Source organism: Fusarium oxysporum, chromosome XI (assembly GCF_013085055.1).
Source record: "Fusarium oxysporum Fo47 chromosome XI, complete sequence".
NCBI classification, from domain to species: Eukaryota; Fungi; Ascomycota; class Sordariomycetes; order Hypocreales; family Nectriaceae; genus Fusarium; species Fusarium oxysporum.
The window spans coordinates 607,919-627,045 of NC_072850.1; the positions used below are offsets into that span (position 1 = coordinate 607,919).

The following is a 19,127-nucleotide window of genomic DNA, read 5'->3' on the forward strand; positions in this document are numbered from 1 at the left end:
TTACATTAACGCTTTCACCCCTACTGTTTCATCTTATCATCTTGGTAGAACATGGGAACGAGCATCGCGAAGTAGGACGTCACCTTTCCGTAGCGTGGTTATCAACGAAACACTTTGATTTAAACGTGGCTGTTGGATTCACCAGGGTATATGTTTTTATTAGAGTCTCATGGGATTTGGTGTTGACGTGCACTTGAGATGGTAAGCGAATCTGAATGGCTAAGCCGTAAGGTATCGACTTAAGCCTCTGCATCCAGAAGAAGAAAAATATATATATGCATATGATGTGTTGGCGGTGATTTGAATCCCGAGTACATCCATCCTGTTCCTTACTAATAGTCGACGACCTGAATGTAACCCAGCTTGTAGGCCGTAGCAGCGCGAGCACACATGCTGGTGAAGTCAACACCAGGCTTCACCAGCGTCAAGTGTCCAGCACACGTCCAAAGGTCCGCAACCCCCTTATCTCCGTACTGGCACTGAAGCATCTGGAACCCATTTCCGTCAATGATCTCACAATCTAAAGGCGAAATGCCATTTTCCTCGGCAAGTGTAGTTTCGGCAATAATCACCAAGCTGAAGTCGCCGGATGTAGAGTACCCGGCGAGCTTTCCCACGTTGGCGCCGTTGCCGATCTTGACTTTGCCGGTGCGTTCGCCCAAGGTGAAGAATAGCGCGGAGGTGGCGTCGGTAGTGAAGTCGATGTATTCTACGTCGGGAAGTGATGTGTCGCCCAGTGCTGTGAAGCCTGTGCCGCCGAGGGGTGAGAGGGCGGGGTCATTGCTGCCGCCGGCGTACAAGTAGATGGTTTGGAGTGCTTCAGGTCCTTCGCTGGTGGTGGTAGCTGCGGCAGTGGTGGTTGTAGCCTCGGTGGTAGTGTCAGCAGAGGTGACAACCGGCGCGGCTGTGGTGGTATCGACAAGAGCTGTAGTGGTGGTTTCAACTGAAGAGACAGTGGGAGTCGTTTCGACAATGAAGGTTGTTCCAGTCTCGCTCTCAGACTCAGACTCAGTCGCGGTGGTAGCAGTCTGGGTCGCATCGACAGAAGCAGTGGAAGTCGCGCTCTCGCTCTCGAAGGAACTGGTCGCAGTCTCACTGACAGATGTAATGACAGTAGACGAGGAAGCAATTGACGAAGGGCGGCAGGGTCCAGCGTTAGCCAAACTAGCCGCCAGCAGGACAACGGTCCCAGTAAGAAGGTTGCGCGAAATCATAACGAATGACGAGGTTAAAACCTGAAATGAGTGACAGAAGGTGAGTGAAGACAGAAGAGAAAAAGAAAAGAAAAACTTTGTCTTTCCAATCCTTTATGCGAAAAACACCCCTTTTGTTTGTTGACTTGGTTTAGGGCCGATCTTCTTAGTGCAGATCTAGTTGAGGCTATTGATAGTGGCGGCCATCCAAGCCAGTAAATTGTGGTGGGCGACTGATGGTGGTAATTACCCCAAATAGAGTAATGGCGCTATTGAAGAACTTGACCTTCTTCATAAATCTCTTAACGACTGTGGCCAAGGAAATAAAACCGACTGCTGAGCACAGCCAGGATAGAAACATAACCCATGAATCCAGCGTTTCGTATACAACCGAGGGATGCATCGACCCCTCATTCCAGAATCGTAATCGACTTCAAGCGAGACATGCTTGTCGAGATCATTCAAGTCGAAACCGCCACGATCGAAATGCGCACTGTCAAACGACGTGAACGCGTCAAAACCTTCATCATGATCGTCGCTATCAACACTCATTTCAGAGCCCATTTTAGTACTTCCATCGCTGTTATAGTTAGTATTAGTATCTTCCGTCTCCGAGATAAAGACGGCGACGCCTAAAGTATCAGAGTCGAGCAATTCTGCAGTGTGAAGTAGCTTTCCCTGCATTATAGCCTCTTCTACCTTGTCGGCCATATTCAGCATCCATTTCTTTGCAGCTGTCAATGGCACTTGACGCTCGAAGAGGATTTCGCCCAGCCTCAAGGATAGAACTGGACACTCATCGGCCAATTGCTCCGCTAGCCAGTCAAGTGGCCTTTTTATCGGCTGGCGGTTTCTCTTCCTTCTGCGAGTCTGAATGTAATTTCGAAACTGAGCGGTTGAGATCTCGCCGTCAAACCGCCATAGGTAACCCTTAGTCCGTACACCCTCTTCGGTCAGAACAACGTTTGCAAAACGACAACCCTTATTAAACGTAAGCTTTGCATTTTCCCAAGGGCAATCCAACCCGTAGAAGAAGTGTTTGTGTAAGAACTCGATGATAGTCATTTTCCTCACCGCGTTGACGTCGAGCTTCTCCCGAGGATGATTACGCAAGATTTCTCCATTCATCAGAACAAGTGTAAGCAAAGATAGACTAAGACTGTGCTTGTTGCCCTGGAGCTTTGTGCTGTTCAAGCGTTTGGTATACTGGCAGCAGTTAGCGATAATGGCTAGTCTATCCCACTCCCTTTCCAGTTGGCGACTAGTTATATCTTCGATGATAGTCGGGGACATTGACACTGGGGCTGAATCATCGCTGCTAGCAAGTGAAATTTTATATCGCTTAGCTCTGGAGAGAATAGTGGATAGATACGGTGGTGTCGGCTTGTAATTTGAATAGGCTAGACAAAGTTTTGTTGCCTGCTCGTAAAAGTCCTTGGACTTGATCAGGAGTTCTCCGTCCAGAGATTTAAAGTGACGAGATGGCTTTTCAAGGTTGAGTCTTGGGGAGTGGGTAATGAGTAGTGTCATACTATTGTTCGCACGATAGTTCTCTTGGTAAGTCCATCCTCTGGAGAACCAAGTATCGGAAGTGATATAGTGTAGAAGTTGAAACGCATCTAGAGCCCTCTTCCAATGTGCCGGTGATGATGGCAAGTATTTATCTCCCCGCCTTGTCACAAAACTTCCAGAGAGAATGTCTGTCAGTAGTTGCAGCTGCTCCGAGGTATTGATATTCCGTGATAGTAGCGCGGCTGGGTGCTCGCTAAGGCTATAGACTCGGTCCATTGCCTGCATGCCAATCTCCTTTGATTCGCCTTCCTGTTGATGGATGCAGTGTTGATCGATCCACAGATGACCGGATTTAACATAATCCATGTACCGCTTTATCCGGCTGAAAACTATATTCCTCACGGATGACGGTTTCGGATGGCCAGACTGAATGTCTTCAACCAAGTACCCACCGTCAGAAATATCGACCTCTTCCGGGGACGGCTTCCATGTGTACGAGAGGGCTACGTACTTTCTCTCCTCAAAAGCGTTGATTGGGACAAGACCTAAAATCGGCTGGGTTGAGCTTTGACTCTCATCACGTCGCAGTAGATCTGTGTAATATAGACACTCGAGCCTCTCGAGGAAATCCAAAGACTTCTGTTGCGGCACGTTGGCCGCTTGAATGTGGACTAATTGCGTCGCAATGTTGGGTTCTGAATATCTCGCTCGGATACCGGCAAGCGGTTCATCCATGTCGCCGCCCAAGTGGGAGCTATTGCCTGTACGCAAATGGTTCATCTGCGACATGATCCGCTGATTTTGAACGAGTACCGTGATTGATACAGTATTTAATTGGGAGACACTTAAAGATAGACTTTATGTCGCTGGCTGCTTTAACTGTGCTAGCATGTGAATTGAAAATGTAATTTGCATCACATGCGTAGAGGCTGTGTAATTAGGCAGCAGTGGGTGGCCTCAAATTGACATAGCGATGCAGATTGGGTAGCAATTTTGGCTTCTCATGACCCATACAATAGCCTAAGCCACATCTAATCACTAATTATTTATAATCCGTAATAGCTTACATAGCATACTGGCATCTATTATTAGTATTAATATTAACTTGTCGTTACTATACCCCCGCTGGTGACAGGCTTCGCGAAGGCGATATGCACAAGACCGTGATACAACTATGGATTAAACTTCCACCTCCTGTTAAACACCGTTTCCAAGGCCTTCAGATAACCAAGACCTCCCAACAGACTCTTACATACAAAGCCATGCTTACAACGATCTTCAATATGCTTTATAGCCACGCGAAGGTTACAAGCACAGCAGAAAGCCAAGCAGTCAACACCAGAGCGAGAAATATACTCCAAATGATGCTTCGCAACATCAGTCATGATCTTAGTGATTGTCTCTAACGCGGCTTCAGAGCTCCTAACCCATCGCTCTCGATCAACGTCTACTGGCAACGAGCCCGCTCTCGACAATATCTCCTTGTGTAAAATGTATAACGACCTATCATGAAATTAAAGCTGTGGTATTGGGATTATTTGGAATGAATGTGTTCTTACCGTATTACTGTTGCGATAGTTCCACAACGGAGCCCCGGCTCATGCGGCGTCTGTGTCATGAACACAGACAACCGCTGTTGTAAATCTTTGTCCAACTGCTGTAGCTTCAAGAGTTGTGACTCTGAGTCACCTTGTTCAGACTGATTCGTCTCATTCAAGCAGCGGTCAAGCAAATAGATAGCTTGCGCTTGTCGGCCGAAACTGCTCAAACCGGAAGAGGTCTGGATAGTCGAAGAAGACATTGTGCAATACGTGGGAATGTATTCGCCGTTGGATTCTGTGTCAGAAGGTAAAGGTACGTCGGAATTTGGGCAGACTGCCATGGGAGCTCGGCGTCCGGCATCGCTATACTCTAGCAAGATAAACCTGAAATCTGTCAGCGCGTTGTCTGACACCAGCTAAATTATGGGGAGATGGTATACCTTTCCAGCACAATGATGGACCACCACAAATTCCACTCTGACGTCGCTTGCAATCTCGTCTCTTCTTGGACAGCATCCAGCCTATTATATGCAGTGTCAACGCCAACAACCTGTGCCATTCTGATGCATACAGCGATCGATATAAAGGCTGAGTCAATCTGGCCACTAGCATACTCATAAGCCGATAAGATAATACCAGCCTGAACCAAGGATGTGCTGGCGTGCATCATAGCTTGAACTTGAGCGTACAATGTTCTCACAGTAGTGTGTACCGCTGCATGATGTACAAGAGGATCGGCCAAGTCTCCACCAGATCGCAGAGTGACAAGGCATATTGAAAGCAAAAGAATCGAAACGTCAGCCCCAACAAGTCCTCGCTTGCTTAGCTCAATATGCTCATCCAGGCGTCGTGGGGCTATGACGGGTAACCACCTCTGAAAGTTGTCAAGGAAACGTTTCCCGGCTTGAAGGGGAGATTGGCCGACTACTTTGTAAAGGTAGTGCAGATGATAAGCCATCGTTCTGTCCAAAGTGGTATCGGAAATAGACATGGGGAATAACGTAAGAGACCATGGTTTGAACACCTCTGCTACATTGTCGCTAATTGGCGGTGTATCGCTCTCATTTTCGTAGACGCAGTCGAAGCCACGTTTGAAGCAGTAGGAACAGGTAGGTAATTCTTTACCGCATGCTTTCTTCTTGGCCTTGCATATCCGGCAAACCCGGGGTGCTCGTTGTGGTGAAGTCATGATCGACATGGGGTTTAAAGGCTCAGTGAGGTGAGAATTGTGTCTTCGGCCGCCGCTATTACTGTATTGGGTTTTGAAAATACAACATTTGAAAGAATCAGAAACTGGGTTGGCGAAGTAGAGCCTTGAGGTCCGACATGAGAGCTCATGCTAGTGGAGACCTGCGGCCGCCGCTTTACCCATGTTCGGTTTAGTGCAGGTGGACAAGACGATCATGCCGGAAATAAACTGGGGGACTCTTGGCAGTAAGGTTCTTTCTCCGGCCTGCAGTGCCGAATACTTGCTCATCTCTTAATTGAGGGTTTCCACCATAGCCACGTAAAATAAATAATACCAAGGTCTTCCATCAAGGTACTCATCAGTGATAAAATAAAGGAGTCGAGATTAATAAAGCTTAAATATCGCGACGATGTTGTCGATGGAATGGAGACCAGTTCTTTATTGTATTAATCAACATCAATTGAGTCACCAATTTTACATTTACTCTACCAAAGGTTTTGACGGACAGAGCTGCTCGATTTGCCTATCATGACGACCAACAAGAAACATTCAGACTCTGAGCAGAGTGCAATAACGACTGAACCATCACCTGTCCAGATGTTCAAGCCAACCCGTCGATGGTGGCATTGGCATGAGCCTGGCGCTAGCAAAGAAGAGAAGTGGCTCATCTTCAAGCTAGACGCCGCCATTCTCACTTACACCTGTTTGGTATGGGAAAACCCCTTCTAGATCAATGAATTCTCGTTAACAGACTTTGTAAAAGACTTTCTTCGTCAAATATCTGGATCAAACGAATGTCACGAATGCTTATGTATCTGGAATGAAAGAGGACTTGGACCTTCGTGAGTTATGCACCACCGCAATGTCACTGATATCTAGAGGCTAATAGTTTTCTTTAGATGGAAACCAGCTCAACTGGCTTACGACATACTTCAACATCGGCATTATCATCGGGGCACCTTTTTCAACAATAATGCTCACCTTTATCAAGCCTCGTTGGTGGCTTCCTGCTTGCACGATGGCTTGGTCACTTCTAGTTCTAGGAATGCATAAGGCTGAGACTGCTAAGACACTTTATATCTTACGGTAGGTCGCGACGAGGCTACAAGCCTGATATGAGGAAGAAGGCTAACTAAAGGATCTAGATTCTTTACGGGTCTTTGCGAATCCGGTGCTATGCCTGGGTCATTCTACCTGGTATGATTCTCTAAGAGATACGGAAGGAACATGCTTACTTAGAGACTTGGCAGATTGGAAGTTGGTACCGCAAGTCGGAGATTAGCAGGCGGACTACTCTATTCTGGTTCTCCTCCGTTAGCGGGCAGATGCTCTCTGGATATATCCAAGCTGGACTGTATGATAGCCTCGCTACATCTGACGAGTACAAGCTAACAAACCTCTCAGGTATCGAAACATGAATGGTAGCCTAGGTCTAGCTGCTTGGCGGTGGTTATTTATCCTAGACTTCTTGATCAGCGTTCCAGTTGTCATTCTTGGTCTTATCATCTGCCCTGGTAAGACACAAATGTTCATCATACTATTTGCGCTTGACTTAACACAACACCGAACAGATGAACCAAAGGCAAAGAAACTCTGGTGGATGTCTGAAGACGAGAAGCAACGATGTATCGAGCGAATGGCCGATGAGGGCCGAGACGCTGAAGGTTCCCATTGGGATCGTGCATTGATCAAACAGGTTCTGAGATCTTGGCAACTTTATGCATTTTGTCTTGCTTGGGGGTCAGTGACACCCTTTTAATCACATTTATGGATACCGCTAACTGAATTTAGGTTCATGGAACTTACTTGCGGCGTGAATCTTCAACGATGGATGACACTATGGATCAAGTCTCTCCGCATTGATGGAAAACCCAAGTACAGCACTGAGAAAGTCAACGCGATTCCTACGGTGGTAGGATGTACAGTAAGTCACCTCCGCCATATTGGCGGTCCACTCGTTAACAAAACATTTTCTAGGGCCTTTTCTGGATGCTTTTGAGTGCACTCATTGCAGATAGCTATCAGAATCGGGCTCTACCGCTCTGCATTCTGGGCTGTGTACAGCTGTTCAGCTACATCGTGCTTCTAGTATGGCCAAACAGCGAGGCTTTCATTATGGCTGCTTATTATCTCGCCAGTGCATACAGCGCGCTGTCGCCGCTGATATCTGCTTGGCTGAACTCCAGTTGCGGTGGGAAAAAACAGCTTAGGGCCCTAACTACAGGACTTATGGTCTCCATTGGATAGTGAGTTTCAACCACCTCTCAGCCATCGACTCAATGATCAGATTAGACAGTGGTAACTGACAGCCACATCCGATTAGTGCCGTGGAGACTGTTGCTCAGCAAGAGATGTTTCCTATTTCGCAGGCCCCCAAGTTTAAGCAGACTCATGGATACGCCTTTGGGATTGGATGGATAGCTGTCATGATTGTCTGGTGCTCTATATGTCTCCCACTATTGGAGCGACACTTTTCAGCTCGCCAAATGAAGTCTCGAGGATAATTTCAACGCAATGCGGGATATTTCAAGGCTGGGTCTTCTGGCTAGTAGGTCACTACTCAGGGCATGGAAACAGATTGGTGCCGCGCCGGATACTTGGCCACTTCTAGATACCTATGAAGGGCCTCTCCACGACCAGGAGTCTCTGCAAATCAGGTCCCTTAATGGCCTACTGTCGAGAATATCCCCTTACTCCTAAGTATGGTATGCTGCCAGAAGTGTGTTTTTGAGAGCGTTGTTTTGAGTCGATAGACTTGGCAGCTGATTCTTTGCATCGCGCGCCTTACCTCGTATCAGCATCCAAAGTCTGCTGTATTCTCTGGCTGGGCAACCACTTATCCGCTGGAGTAAACCACCAAGTCAACAAGGCCAGTATAGTAGTGCCCGCCATTATGATGGGCGCGTAGTTCAACGACTCAGCCGTAACTGGGAAGACGTACGGCGAGTACAAGACGGCAACTACCCAACCATTCCAAAAGACTGCAATGACTTGAAAAGGCTTGCTGAGACGCCCTAGACTCCATGCTGGCTTGGGGAAGTTCTTGGGTGTGAGAAAGAGTCGCGCAAGGGAGATGAGTCCGTATGCAGCTGCCGAGGGTACGCCAGCGGCGGATACAAGGGATGTGAATGCTACCGCCGATGGGAGGATGGTGCAGGTTATGATTGAAGCGACGCCCCAGACGACGTAGACAGCGTTGCGAGGCTGTCCTGCTTCTACTTTGGAGACCCAGCTAGACCAAGGCAGAACTCCATCTCTTGCCACGGCAAATACCAATCGAGAAGCTGCAGTAACTGCGATTGCGGTGTTCTAATCAACCGTAAGTTTTGTCGTTGTAGTGCGATTTGGAACTAGAGCGACTTACAAACCAAAGTGCCAGTATGCACACAATGTTCATGACTATGTGTCCACCCTCCCCGAGGATGGCAGCATATACTGACACAAAAGGCTGAGGACCGCCATAAGAGAAGAGCGTATTCGCATCTGGCTGTAACGGTGTTATCAAGCAGCCCATAAACTTTCGATGAGATAAGACTTACCACGCAGAACAAGAAGAGAATAACCACCACAAAACCGCCGATTCCACTAACAACAGTACTCCAGAAAATGCCCCTCGCCGCTGCAACAGAAGCGTTCTTAGTCTCTTCAGCTACATGACCTGAAGCATCAAAACCTATCAAGACGCCAGCAGTAGCAAGGTATGAAAGACACCAATTCCAACCAGGCGGGGCCCCAGTACCGTTATACGTCGTCATGAAAGCATCGTGTGTTGAACGAAAGCCAAGAGTGTTGCTTGTGGCGATAGGGAGCCAGATTAGGTTGAGGAGAAAGTCGAGAACGACAATGCTACTAGACAGCGCGAAGATCCATTTGAAGTACCGAGCTGTTGTATTTTAGATGAGTGTGATAGAAAGCAGTGCTGGGGAGACTTACGGGGAAGGAGGTTCCAGATGCAGGCTAACGCGAGCATTATCTCTGTCAGGATCCATTGCACGGCTCGAAACTTGACGCTTGATGAGTCGGAGGGAAAGTCTGTGTTGAACACGACGATTTCCTGATGATATCAGACCAGATGGAACCTGTAGTCTTATGCAAGATTACGTACCGAGAGCATGTAATTCACCGCGGCTTGCGTGTTACCTTGATCCCACAACATTAGAACTCATCAAGGTTGCACGGGGGGAGTGCTAACTAGCGCAAAAGGTTGTCCAAGCAGTCGTAGACCACCAAGCAACGACAAACCCAAACAACCTCCCAAATCGCGGGCCGCCAGCTTCAGCAGCCCAGAGATAAATGGACCCAGCCAGAGGCAGGGAGGAGCAGATCTCGGCGATCACAGCGGCGGTTATAAATGTAAAGACACATGTCACGATGTAACTCGTCCTTGTGGAGCGGATTAGCTGAGTGAGAAGACAGGCAGGTTAGGACTCACCAGTATGCTAGATTACCACCTGCTGCGATGCCGGTTGAGAAAGTAACGCGCACGCCGCCGATGAAGTAAAGAGCAGCTGTGTCGTGTTAGAGGTTTTGTCACGAGTTGTTGGGTGGAGTGACTGACCGAATGTGGTGGCGAAATTGTGGAATTGATTGAAGCTACGTTGTAGGACCTGTTCATAATTAGTTGTTATTATCTGATAGGTATTGATCCGCCTATTACTGGTTTATATCCTAGCTTTTCCTGCAGCATTTGTGTCAGCTTCAATGCATGTCTGTTTGAGTTATTTCTGAACTACCAACCAGAAGGATATTGTCGGATGAAGTGTCGCTCGAATCGCCCCTTGCATCCCCGCCCGTGTTGACGGGACTATCTTCGGCATTCTCCCGTATCGTCGCCATCGCCGGTGTTTTCTAATCGTCAAATTACAGGTGTTGATGTAACCCCGGCGAGAATTATGAAGGAATGCAAATGTAAAAACTGTTAGGGTGCCTGAGGTATTTAGCTCGTATGTACGACAGCCGGCTCATTCGGCACAGTACCCTTGCTAGTAAAAGTCAACATGAACACATTCTACTTAGCGAAAATCACCCCACTGATAAGAGACGCAGTCCCATAATATTTAATAGCTTGTACCACTGACAACAGGGTGATAGCGGTGGAGCCGCGACATTATTTTCTTAAACCCGTTTCTTCGTGTAAAATAGCCGATGCCAAGCACGTCATCCCACTTATAACCGTTTGATAGAATTCTAGACTCGGCAGAATGAGAGCATGTACGGAGTAGCCAATGTCCTAATGGGATGAATCCGCCTAACGGCTCAACTGCCATTTAGTGGGCAGCTTAACATGCGTTGCTCTAAAACGCACCATTGAGGTATTTATAGAGACATCAACTAATTAAACTACTACTGTCAATACTACTTTAATCGGTAAGCTCGAATTATTCTGCAAATTATGCTGAACATTTATGTATTTGTAGATTTTATTTGCTTCGTTCGTTAAGATCTGATCTTAGCGTTGCTGGCTACTTTCCTCCTCGCTACCGCCTGATTTCAGCACCGCTAACAAACTAACTACAAGCATTGAGAATACCACTGGTTCTGCTCCTTGCAAGTATACGGCGAAGCACAAACCGTCGGTCCAGTCCACGAAGCGCCACCACACTGCCCATATCTAGGCACAGTAGGTCCACCAGTAACAGTCGGCTTGGAAGTAGTCGAAAGAGTAGTACTTGGCTTCGACGTGGCTGTAGCAGTAGTAGTAGGCTTCGTCGTCACAGCTCCTCCGTTGGCGGCATTGACGGCAGCAGCATGCTCATAAACCAACGGCTGAGCCTCATCATCCTCAAGATAGATAGTGTTCCCATCATCGTGATTCTTTCCGTATGAGAACTTGCTGGTGCCGAATTGCCAGTACATGTCGCTGACTTCAAGATCAAGAGAAGCTTTTTGCCATTTGCTCAGAGTAGCGATGCGAGTGGACTTGTCGGTCCAGCCGTATTCCTCGTGAAGGACGGGCTTTTTGGCCGTGGCACCAGCGGCAGCGTGGTCTTTGATCCATTGAACGACCCAGTCTGTTGTCTTGCTCCAGTACTGAGGGTAAGAGTGGAAGGTGTTGAAGTCAATGTTGGGAAGCTTGATTTCAGCGTCAAAGTCGGTTCCGTCTGCGCCGTTGTAGGTCCAGTCGTCTGATTGTCTGTTGAAGCCACCTTCACTTCCGGTGGTAACGAGATGATTTGGGTCGAGGGACTTGATGTATGTGCTCATCTCGCTGACCCAGGAAGTGATGGTTGCGGGGGTACAGTCGGGTCCACGGGGAAGGTTTCGAGTTCCGTCGGCGCCGCAGCGGGGCTCGTTGGCGATTTCCCAGGCAAAAACGGCGGGAGAGTCCTTGTATCGGTTCACAACGGCTGAGATGTAGTTCTTGAAAGCCTTCTTGATAACAGGAAGACGATAGAACTGTATTATCCATTAGTCTCATTTCTCCACCCAATGCCCTGGTGAACTCACATCATCATGGTACCGGCCGCCAAGGTTGACTGTATAGACATCCATACCACCATAATCAGCCCAATTGTTAGTCAAAGCCAAAATGAGTTTCATGTTGGTAGCCTCAGCAGCTTCAATCACAACATCAAGCTTGCTCAGATCAATCTTGACGCTTCCGTCCTTCTCAAAGAACTGCATGACAGTGTTCTCAGCACCAGTACCGTACTGAGGCAAACCACCAGAGACATAAGTCCTGTTGTTGTCGTGGAAGGCCCAGGTGCGCATGACTTTGAGACCAGCGTCTTTTGCAAGTTGAAGGCCTAGCTTGACATCTGCGTAGTGATCCGTTCCCCACTGAAAAGGTCAGTTTTGGTGTGAATGCTGTGTTTCAAGGGCACTTACGACGTTGAAGGGGAGGTAGTAGGCGTTGCTACCAGCGAAGAAAAAGTCCTTTCCGTCAAGTTGGAACTTTGTTCCATCAGTGGTAACGAACCCAGCAGGTACAGCCAACGCCGGAGCGCTAGCAAAAGCGGCCGCGACAATTGAAGCAAACTTCATCTTGAGATCTGAAAAGTGACTGAACTTGATCAATTCTGCTGATCATGACAAACAGTGATTAACTACATGTTATATAGTTGTTGCATTCGGCATGCAAATTACACATGCCATTCCCCTCATCCCCATGGGGTGATAAATGCAGCATACCGGAGCTCAACACCCCGTGATATCCGGATTCGGAACGGGAGTCGACGATCGTCCAGATACGGGCCGGAATGCCGCGATAATCGAGCCGTTATGTTTTTGGAAAGAAAGAAAAGTTTACTTTTCAATTCCTGAGAGGCTTTGTCACGCCACGATTGGCGGTGGCCATTTGTGGATAAACGAGTCTGTGCCGTCGAGTGACAAACTCGGGACACTGATCTTGCATGATCAGAAGAGATTCACATATACCCCCAATATAGTCCACCAGTTGGAGCGATGCAACCATATTGCATGATGAACCTGCACGAGCAAGGACAATGCAGTAACCCTATTCCAGAGGTTTATTAACCTCCGTGAGTACCGAGAATACCTAATATTACATAGTCAACTTAATACCACTCAAATATGATATCATCCTGAGTTATCCTTCCAGCACTGATCTCCCAAAACTTGATCTCAGAAACCGAGGGAATCTGTGCTTTACGCGTATTCGCGTGTAGTACCCTTTCAAGCAAGTGAGTTATATACCAGCGACGGCACATATGTGCAATGAGATTATCTAATCCGCACTTCTCCAACGGAACGTCACTGGCTCCAAGGGATTATAGAAGCCTTTACCTTCATACCCTCCAAAGCCCATCCAAGGGTCATAGTAAGTAACATCATCCTCATTCGTACTCTCCTCCGTGTAAAAGTTCCGAAACACCCCATCATCTGCCTGACAATCCCACGCATCATCATCCCTCGGGGGAACGGTATAGAACCGACAATGCCCAGCAGGAATATAGCAAGACAGTTCACCACCAGCTTTTAGATCGCATTTTACAGGCGCGCCGTAGTATGTGTCTGACGCCGAGCAATCGATGAACCAGCCTGGGTTAGGTACTGTACCTGAACCCCAGCGGATGCAGACGAGTGGGAAGTTGGGGTGGTATGGGTCGGCGCGGCGGAGATAGCCTGTGCCTTCTTCGAGGATGAGGGCGACGGGTTCCCAGTCTGGGTTGGAGGAGAATTCGAGATTGTAATAGTTTTCCCTCTGGCCCATTACTATGCCGTCTGCTGGGCCGCCTTCGGCGATGATGTTGAAAGTTGTGACTGCGGGTTCTTCCGATGTTGTTGTTGTAGGGGCAAGCGTCGTGGTTTCAGTCGTGTCGAGTGATGTTATGGGGGTAGTAGTGTCAGATTCAATTGAGGTCGATGCGAACGAAACATCGGCAGTAGAAGTCTCGATGGTCCCTGGTACAGTGGTACTGGCTGTCTCCGTAGACGCGACTCCAGACGCAGTCGCCTGAGTTGCGGTTGTCAACACCGCATCACTGGACTGAGAAGCTACGGAAGCATATTAAATGACTGCGTTGACCATGCGCTCGCGAAACTTACAGGAACCGGGTTTGCAAGGGCCCGCTATCGCCGCCGGGAGTCCAAAGGCCAGTGAAAGAATTGAGTTGAAACGCATAACGAGAGATTTGCCAACAAAATTTGGCTGGACAACGTTGAAGAAAAAATGAAGAAGGAAAAGATGGCGTTGAAAATGTCCGGGTGGCGGCTGTCATAAACATGGTAATAAAGGAACCCTGACAGTTGGCCCACTTTAGAAATCGATAGTTTTGAAGCTATCTTCCCTGCCAAGATGTTCTAGAGCTGTTGTTTGCTGGCGTACCTTAGTAACAGACAGGGGCAGGCAAGCCACTAATTTAAGTCTTCGGAAATAGCGGCTTTGGCGATAAGATAACTTTCAGAGCATGGGTTGATGAAAGTGAGTTAAGACCAAGTGTAAAACATGCTTTGCGGTGACTTCAATGGTAGGTAGTAAGCTCTAATGCCTGTCCGCTTCTTGGGGGTTCCAGGCGCGGAAATAGAGGCCATCTAATGGCTGCGCCAGAATTGCTGAATATTAATCATAATCTTGCTACAAAATGTCATCCAATCATCGGTGAGATGGCCGAGTTGGTTATGGCGCCAGGTTAAGGTTAACCTTAACACCAATTTCCTGGTGGAGCAATCCTCCTGGGTTCGAGTCCCAGTCTCATCAGATTATCTTTTTGTATTTTTGACCCTTGATTAAACCTCAGCTGACAAGAGGACAGGATGCGCCTGGCGGCTCGTCATTCGTTTTTGTTCTCCAATGACCATGATCAAGCCAGCCATCTTCACTTAACTTGGCGAGAGCCTCTAAGTAAAAAACACCTCAAAGTTGGTTGAGAGTATTGTTGCTAGAATAGGGGACCCTGTCTATTAGAGATAATGTTTATATACAATCTTGACAAACTATGCAGCTGCAGTTGCCCCGGTCGTCTTCTTCGCCTTGACGTTCTTCCACTCAAATCCGAAAGACGTAATCAGAGCGAAACATCCCATTCCCAAGCCAAGATACCAGATTGACCTCATCGAATCGTTATACGCCTTCAACACCAGGTCAACCTTGTCAGAAGGAACAAGATTCCAAAGATTTGTTGCACCACTGTTTGCAAGCGTATTGATGTCCACTCCGGGGATATATTTTGCAATTCTGCTCTCCAGTTGCCCTTCGAGTAAAGTCTGCGACACGGTGACAAAAACTGTTCCGCCGAGGAAAATGAGAAAGTTCAAGATAGAAAGGCCAATTGGGCTGTCGCTTTCCGGGAGGACGGTCTGAATGGCAATGGCAGGCTGTTGCAGCGTCAAACCCATGCCCGCTCCAGTGATAATCTTCAGTTGTCAGTCAGCAACGCTCAACATTTTGTAGACTAGACATACCTGATAGCCAATCCATTTGGCCTTGCTGACATCCGCAGTCCAAGTACTTATCAATGCCGAGCCAACAATAAGCACAGCAGATCCAGCGATAGCAAACGGCGTGTAATATCCAATCTTGCTAACCAAAATACCGCCAAGAATAACACAGAACACATTGCTAAGTAGTAGCGGTATCAAAGCAATACCTGAATCTTGCGGCGATTTGCCCTTGACCACTTGGAACCAAACTGGAAGGTAAAAGGAGTAGATAACCAGTACAGAACCAATGGCCAGAGCGTTCAGACAGGCAAAGAATGTGGTCCGCTGGAAAAGAATTCGTGGGGGTACTGTTGCCTTTTCTTTCCTCCAAGCTTGGTAGCCTGCGAAGATAAGGAATAAGACACCAAAGACGACAAAGAGAGCGATGACTCGTCCGCTTGTCCATTCTTGGTTTTCTTTGCCAAACTCGAGTGCGAAGAGAAGACTGACGACTGATCCAGCAACCATGAGAAAACCCAGTGGATCGAGATCGAGTAATCTCTGACGCCATGAGTTCGCTGGTTGGCTTGGTGGTGGTCGGTTCGGCGCCAAAATGCACAGAAGAATGAGTGAGAGTCCACCGATAGGAACGTTGATCCAAAAGCACCACCGCCATGTAACAGAGGTAAGATAACCCCCAAGAATCGGCCCCAGGATCGACGAGATTCCAAACGCAGAACCAAGGGAACCAAGATATTTCGGCCTCTCCTCCAACGGAAAAAGCAGCGTGATGTAAATAAAAACACCAGAGCCGATACCCGCACCGCCAATTCCAGTGATAGCTCGTCCAACGATTAAAGCATTCGAGTTAGGTGCAGCTGCACAAACAATCGATCCAATTTCGAATATGGCGGTTAAAATGAACAAAACCCATTTAGTGGAGTAGTATTTAAAGACGAGACCGAAGGAGAGCTGGAAGACGCAGAGGGGAAGGAGGAAGGCGGATTCGTACCACGCGATGTCGCCGAAGCTATCGAACTCGGCAGAGATGGTGGGGATTGCTGTGCCGATGATTGTGCGGTCCTATATGGTTAGTATGATGAAAGGGTTGTATGAGGGTTTGCTTACCAGTGCGACGAGGAAGAATACGAGGAAGAGAGCTAGCATTGTTGGTAGGACGACTTTCTTTGGAGGATATATCTTTTCGTTATCAGCGTCGTCGGAAGATGTCTTTTCCATGTCGGCGCTTAGCCTGTTCGGTGGCATCTCATTTCTGGTTTCTTTTTCATCCATCATGACAAGTCTTGTTGAATAGCAAGACAGACAGATGCAACGGTATTTCGTGCTTTGTTTAAGGTTATTGGTCGAAGGGGGCTTGCAATGTCTGCAACAGTGAAAAAGAAGCTTTGGTTGAGAATACTATGCAATATTGTAACATCAGATAATAAGGAGTAGCGAAACATCAGCATGGTCTTAAATAAAGAAGACATTATTGCTGGCGTTCCAAGTCAATTACATATCTCCCTGCCAGATCGTCAAGCACCATGTCCATCAACCAATCAGACACCATTTCCAAAATCTCGGTCTCGGTACCGAGCCCGAGCTGACCCATCTCACTACCAAAAACCTCGCGGGGTCGCCCGAGCTTTTAATTACACAACGTCATGGATCTCAACAACACCGATCACCAACCCTCAATACCACCACGAAGATCACAGTAAGAAATAATCCAGAATGCGATCTCAGGCTTGCGAACCATGTGCAAAACGCAAAGTCAAATGCGACAGAGCAGAACCGCCGTGTTCTAATTGTAAGCGTCGCAAGCATGATAACTGCATCTACCCTGAAGTCTCGCCTTTTGAGAGGATCAGAAAATTAGAGGAGGCGGTGAGAGCGCTGGGTGGTGATCCTTTGTCAGATACGCCTGAGAGGTTGAGAGGGCAGAGTGTGAAGGCTAGTCCGACAGAGGGGAGTAATGCTGAGACACCGATTATTGTTCAGGAGGAGGGAAAGTCTGTTTATCATGAGTCGTAAGTCAGACCAAAGGTTTGTGGGGTGTACATCATGAGATCGATTCTAATAATCTCAGAGAGGGATGGCATACCTGGATCGACGTTTCGCGTCTTTACAAAGGCTCCAAGCCAAAGTTCAATGCCTCTGATCCTCGAGGTTCAGCCCTATCACCAGGCAAGCATCTCCCTCACGCGTTCCATGGCTCACCGTGGCGAGACAACACCATCCTCTCGGAGAAACTCGACTTTTGCCCGATACCCCAAGCAGAGGCCCTCAAGCTATGGGATTTCTTCATGGAGCGAGTCGAGCACATTGTCAAGATCAGCTTCAGTTGGACTCTTACCCATCTCGGAGCCGCGTTGTCTGATGCTGAGAAGTGGAGAAGACTTGATAACGGAGACCATGTGCTCATATTGTCAACTTGTTTATTTGGAGCTACGAGTTTGACGAATCAAGAGTGCCTAGATCTATTCGGTCGCACGAAAGCGTCTCTTACGAATGAATGTCGCGTTCAATGTGACATGGCGTTCTCAAGGATAAGTCTACTCGCCATTGACAGCATCTCAACCTTGAAAGCTATGTGTCTGTACATCGTGAGTTACCTTCCCAGAACCCGCGTATCACGGACTAACATGCTGCCAGAAAGCCAACGTCGACGTCTTGACTTCCCGTAGCATGTGGACTTTGATGGGCCTCATCTCCCGAAGCGCAGAACAACTCGGCATGCACCGCGACGGCACAGTACTAGGTCTTTCACCGATTGAAACAGAGGACCGTCGTCGACTCTGGTGGCAGCTTCAACACCTCGATCTGATTCTTTCCCTGAAAAATAATGTCACTCCCTTGTCCTTTGGCGCAGGCTGGGATGTCAGACTTCCTTTGAACATTGAAGACGACGATCTTGATCCAAGTTCAAGAACACCACCAAAAGACCGAACTGGTCTGACGAGTTTCTCGTATACACTGTTTACGTATTGGATCATGGAGAAGCAGCGCGGATTTCGACTGACACAAGCGAGCCAGGCCACAGCGGGTGATAAATCTCTTCTTGGCTGTTTGGCTGACTCTATGATTGACGACCTCGAGGCTGGCCTCAACGAAAACTTTCTGCAGTATTGTGATCCCATCAACCCGTTACATGCGATATTGCAGATTACCGCGCGGGCTGTTGTCAACGTTTTACGGCTGAGAAAGCTCCATGAAGCTCGCATGCGATCTCAGCATAGCGATGATCAATGCCATGTTGAGCACTTCAATGCTTGTATGCAGGGTATGCGGTATATCGTCGTCTCTCATTCAAATCTTCAGCTGAAGCCGTTTATATGGCTTGTCGAGAGCTCATTTCTCTGGTACGCTTGTGAGTAGCAGTTCTCTGTCCGACTCAGTTGTATCCTGCTAATAAATGGGTAGTTATTGGAATCTTGGTCGACATGTCGAACTTGGCAGATGTCAACCTTATCAAATCAGCTTGGACACTACTCTCACAGCTTTACGCCGTAGCAGATCATTTATCCGACCTTGAAGACGATAGAAGAAAGTCTCATGCTGCAAGATCAGTGGTTACGACGTGGTATGAGTGCCGGCAGAAACCAGGCCTGACTGAGATGCGGAAGCCAGGGTTTGTTACCAAGCTTGAGAAGGACTTGGCCGAGCTGGAAAGGAAGACAATTGCAGAACTAGAAAGCCAAGTCGGTGTTCCACAGGAGGTCTGGCAGACTCGACCTGTAGAGACTGAACTGCAGCCGTTTGGATTTGAGTTCGCGGATATTGATTGGGCGTTTTGGGATAGTATTAATTAGACCATCTCTTACTGCTTATTCGTACCGGTTGCAATATCAAGACCCTGACTTCAAGCTG

General features: G+C 47.9%; 7 protein-coding genes and 1 non-coding gene across 8 annotated transcripts; 3 read left to right on the top strand and 5 right to left on the bottom strand.

The window, feature by feature from the left end:
• Positions 1–332: 332 nt before the first annotated feature.
• Positions 333–5,444, bottom strand: FOBCDRAFT_286064 (uncharacterized protein; the record flags this gene model as incomplete). The annotated part of the gene is made up of 6 exons (XM_059611679.1): positions 333–1,235; positions 1,626–1,892; positions 1,983–3,549; positions 3,948–4,208; positions 4,265–4,609; positions 4,687–5,444. 6 exons carry the CDS (start codon positions 5,442–5,444, stop codon positions 333–335), a joined length of 4,101 nt encoding a protein of 1,366 aa, XP_059468038.1.
• Positions 5,445–5,963: 519 nt separating this feature from the next.
• FOBCDRAFT_286070 (major facilitator superfamily domain-containing protein) lies at positions 5,964–8,133 on the top strand (the record flags this gene model as incomplete). The annotated part of the gene is made up of 10 exons (XM_031192170.3): positions 5,964–6,143; positions 6,199–6,277; positions 6,335–6,521; positions 6,581–6,632; positions 6,686–6,789; positions 6,840–6,949; positions 7,007–7,175; positions 7,227–7,359; positions 7,413–7,681; positions 7,759–8,133. The coding sequence occupies 10 exons, from the start codon at positions 5,964–5,966 to the stop codon at positions 7,937–7,939; spliced, it is 1,464 nt and encodes a 487-aa protein (XP_031031016.2). The 3' UTR covers positions 7,940–8,133.
• Positions 8,133–10,323, bottom strand: FOBCDRAFT_10968 (amino acid/polyamine transporter I). Its single transcript, XM_031192171.3, has 10 exons — positions 10,173–10,323; positions 10,093–10,113; positions 9,994–10,042; positions 9,868–9,943; positions 9,628–9,818; positions 9,541–9,575; positions 9,369–9,489; positions 8,975–9,318; positions 8,800–8,922; positions 8,133–8,744 (listed from the first exon to the last, which is right to left on the bottom strand). The coding sequence occupies exons 1-10, from the start codon at positions 10,269–10,271 to the stop codon at positions 8,220–8,222; spliced, it is 1,584 nt and encodes a 527-aa protein (XP_031031017.2). The 5' UTR covers positions 10,272–10,323; the 3' UTR covers positions 8,133–8,219.
• A 463-nt stretch (positions 10,324–10,786) lies between these two features.
• FOBCDRAFT_191825 (glycoside hydrolase superfamily) lies at positions 10,787–12,493 on the bottom strand. Its single transcript, XM_059608715.1, has 3 exons — positions 12,264–12,493; positions 11,883–12,215; positions 10,787–11,831 (listed from the first exon to the last, which is right to left on the bottom strand). The coding sequence occupies exons 1-3, from the start codon at positions 12,417–12,419 to the stop codon at positions 10,947–10,949; spliced, it is 1,374 nt and encodes a 457-aa protein (XP_059466134.1). The 5' UTR covers positions 12,420–12,493; the 3' UTR covers positions 10,787–10,946.
• A 379-nt stretch (positions 12,494–12,872) lies between these two features.
• On the bottom strand, positions 12,873–14,140 carry FOBCDRAFT_170303 (uncharacterized protein). The gene is made up of 2 exons (XM_031192176.3): positions 13,944–14,140; positions 12,873–13,892 (listed from the first exon to the last, which is right to left on the bottom strand). Exons 1-2 carry the CDS (start codon positions 14,017–14,019, stop codon positions 13,123–13,125), a joined length of 846 nt encoding a protein of 281 aa, XP_031031022.2. The 5' UTR covers positions 14,020–14,140; the 3' UTR covers positions 12,873–13,122.
• A 355-nt stretch (positions 14,141–14,495) lies between these two features.
• Positions 14,496–14,595, top strand: FOBCDRAFT_t236. The gene has a single exon. It is a non-coding gene; the product is annotated as a tRNA-Leu (tRNA).
• A 236-nt stretch (positions 14,596–14,831) lies between these two features.
• On the bottom strand, positions 14,832–16,550 carry FOBCDRAFT_253898 (major facilitator superfamily domain-containing protein; the record flags this gene model as incomplete). The annotated part of the gene is made up of 3 exons (XM_031192177.3): positions 14,832–15,251; positions 15,300–16,340; positions 16,386–16,550. The coding sequence occupies 3 exons, from the start codon at positions 16,548–16,550 to the stop codon at positions 14,832–14,834; spliced, it is 1,626 nt and encodes a 541-aa protein (XP_031031023.3).
• Positions 16,551–16,921: 371 nt separating this feature from the next.
• Positions 16,922–19,110, top strand: FOBCDRAFT_233294 (uncharacterized protein). Its single transcript, XM_031192178.3, has 4 exons — positions 16,922–17,287; positions 17,347–17,863; positions 17,913–18,627; positions 18,681–19,110. Exons 1-4 carry the CDS (start codon positions 16,992–16,994, stop codon positions 19,067–19,069), a joined length of 1,917 nt encoding a protein of 638 aa, XP_031031024.2. The 5' UTR covers positions 16,922–16,991; the 3' UTR covers positions 19,070–19,110.
• Positions 19,111–19,127: the final 17 nt, after the last annotated feature.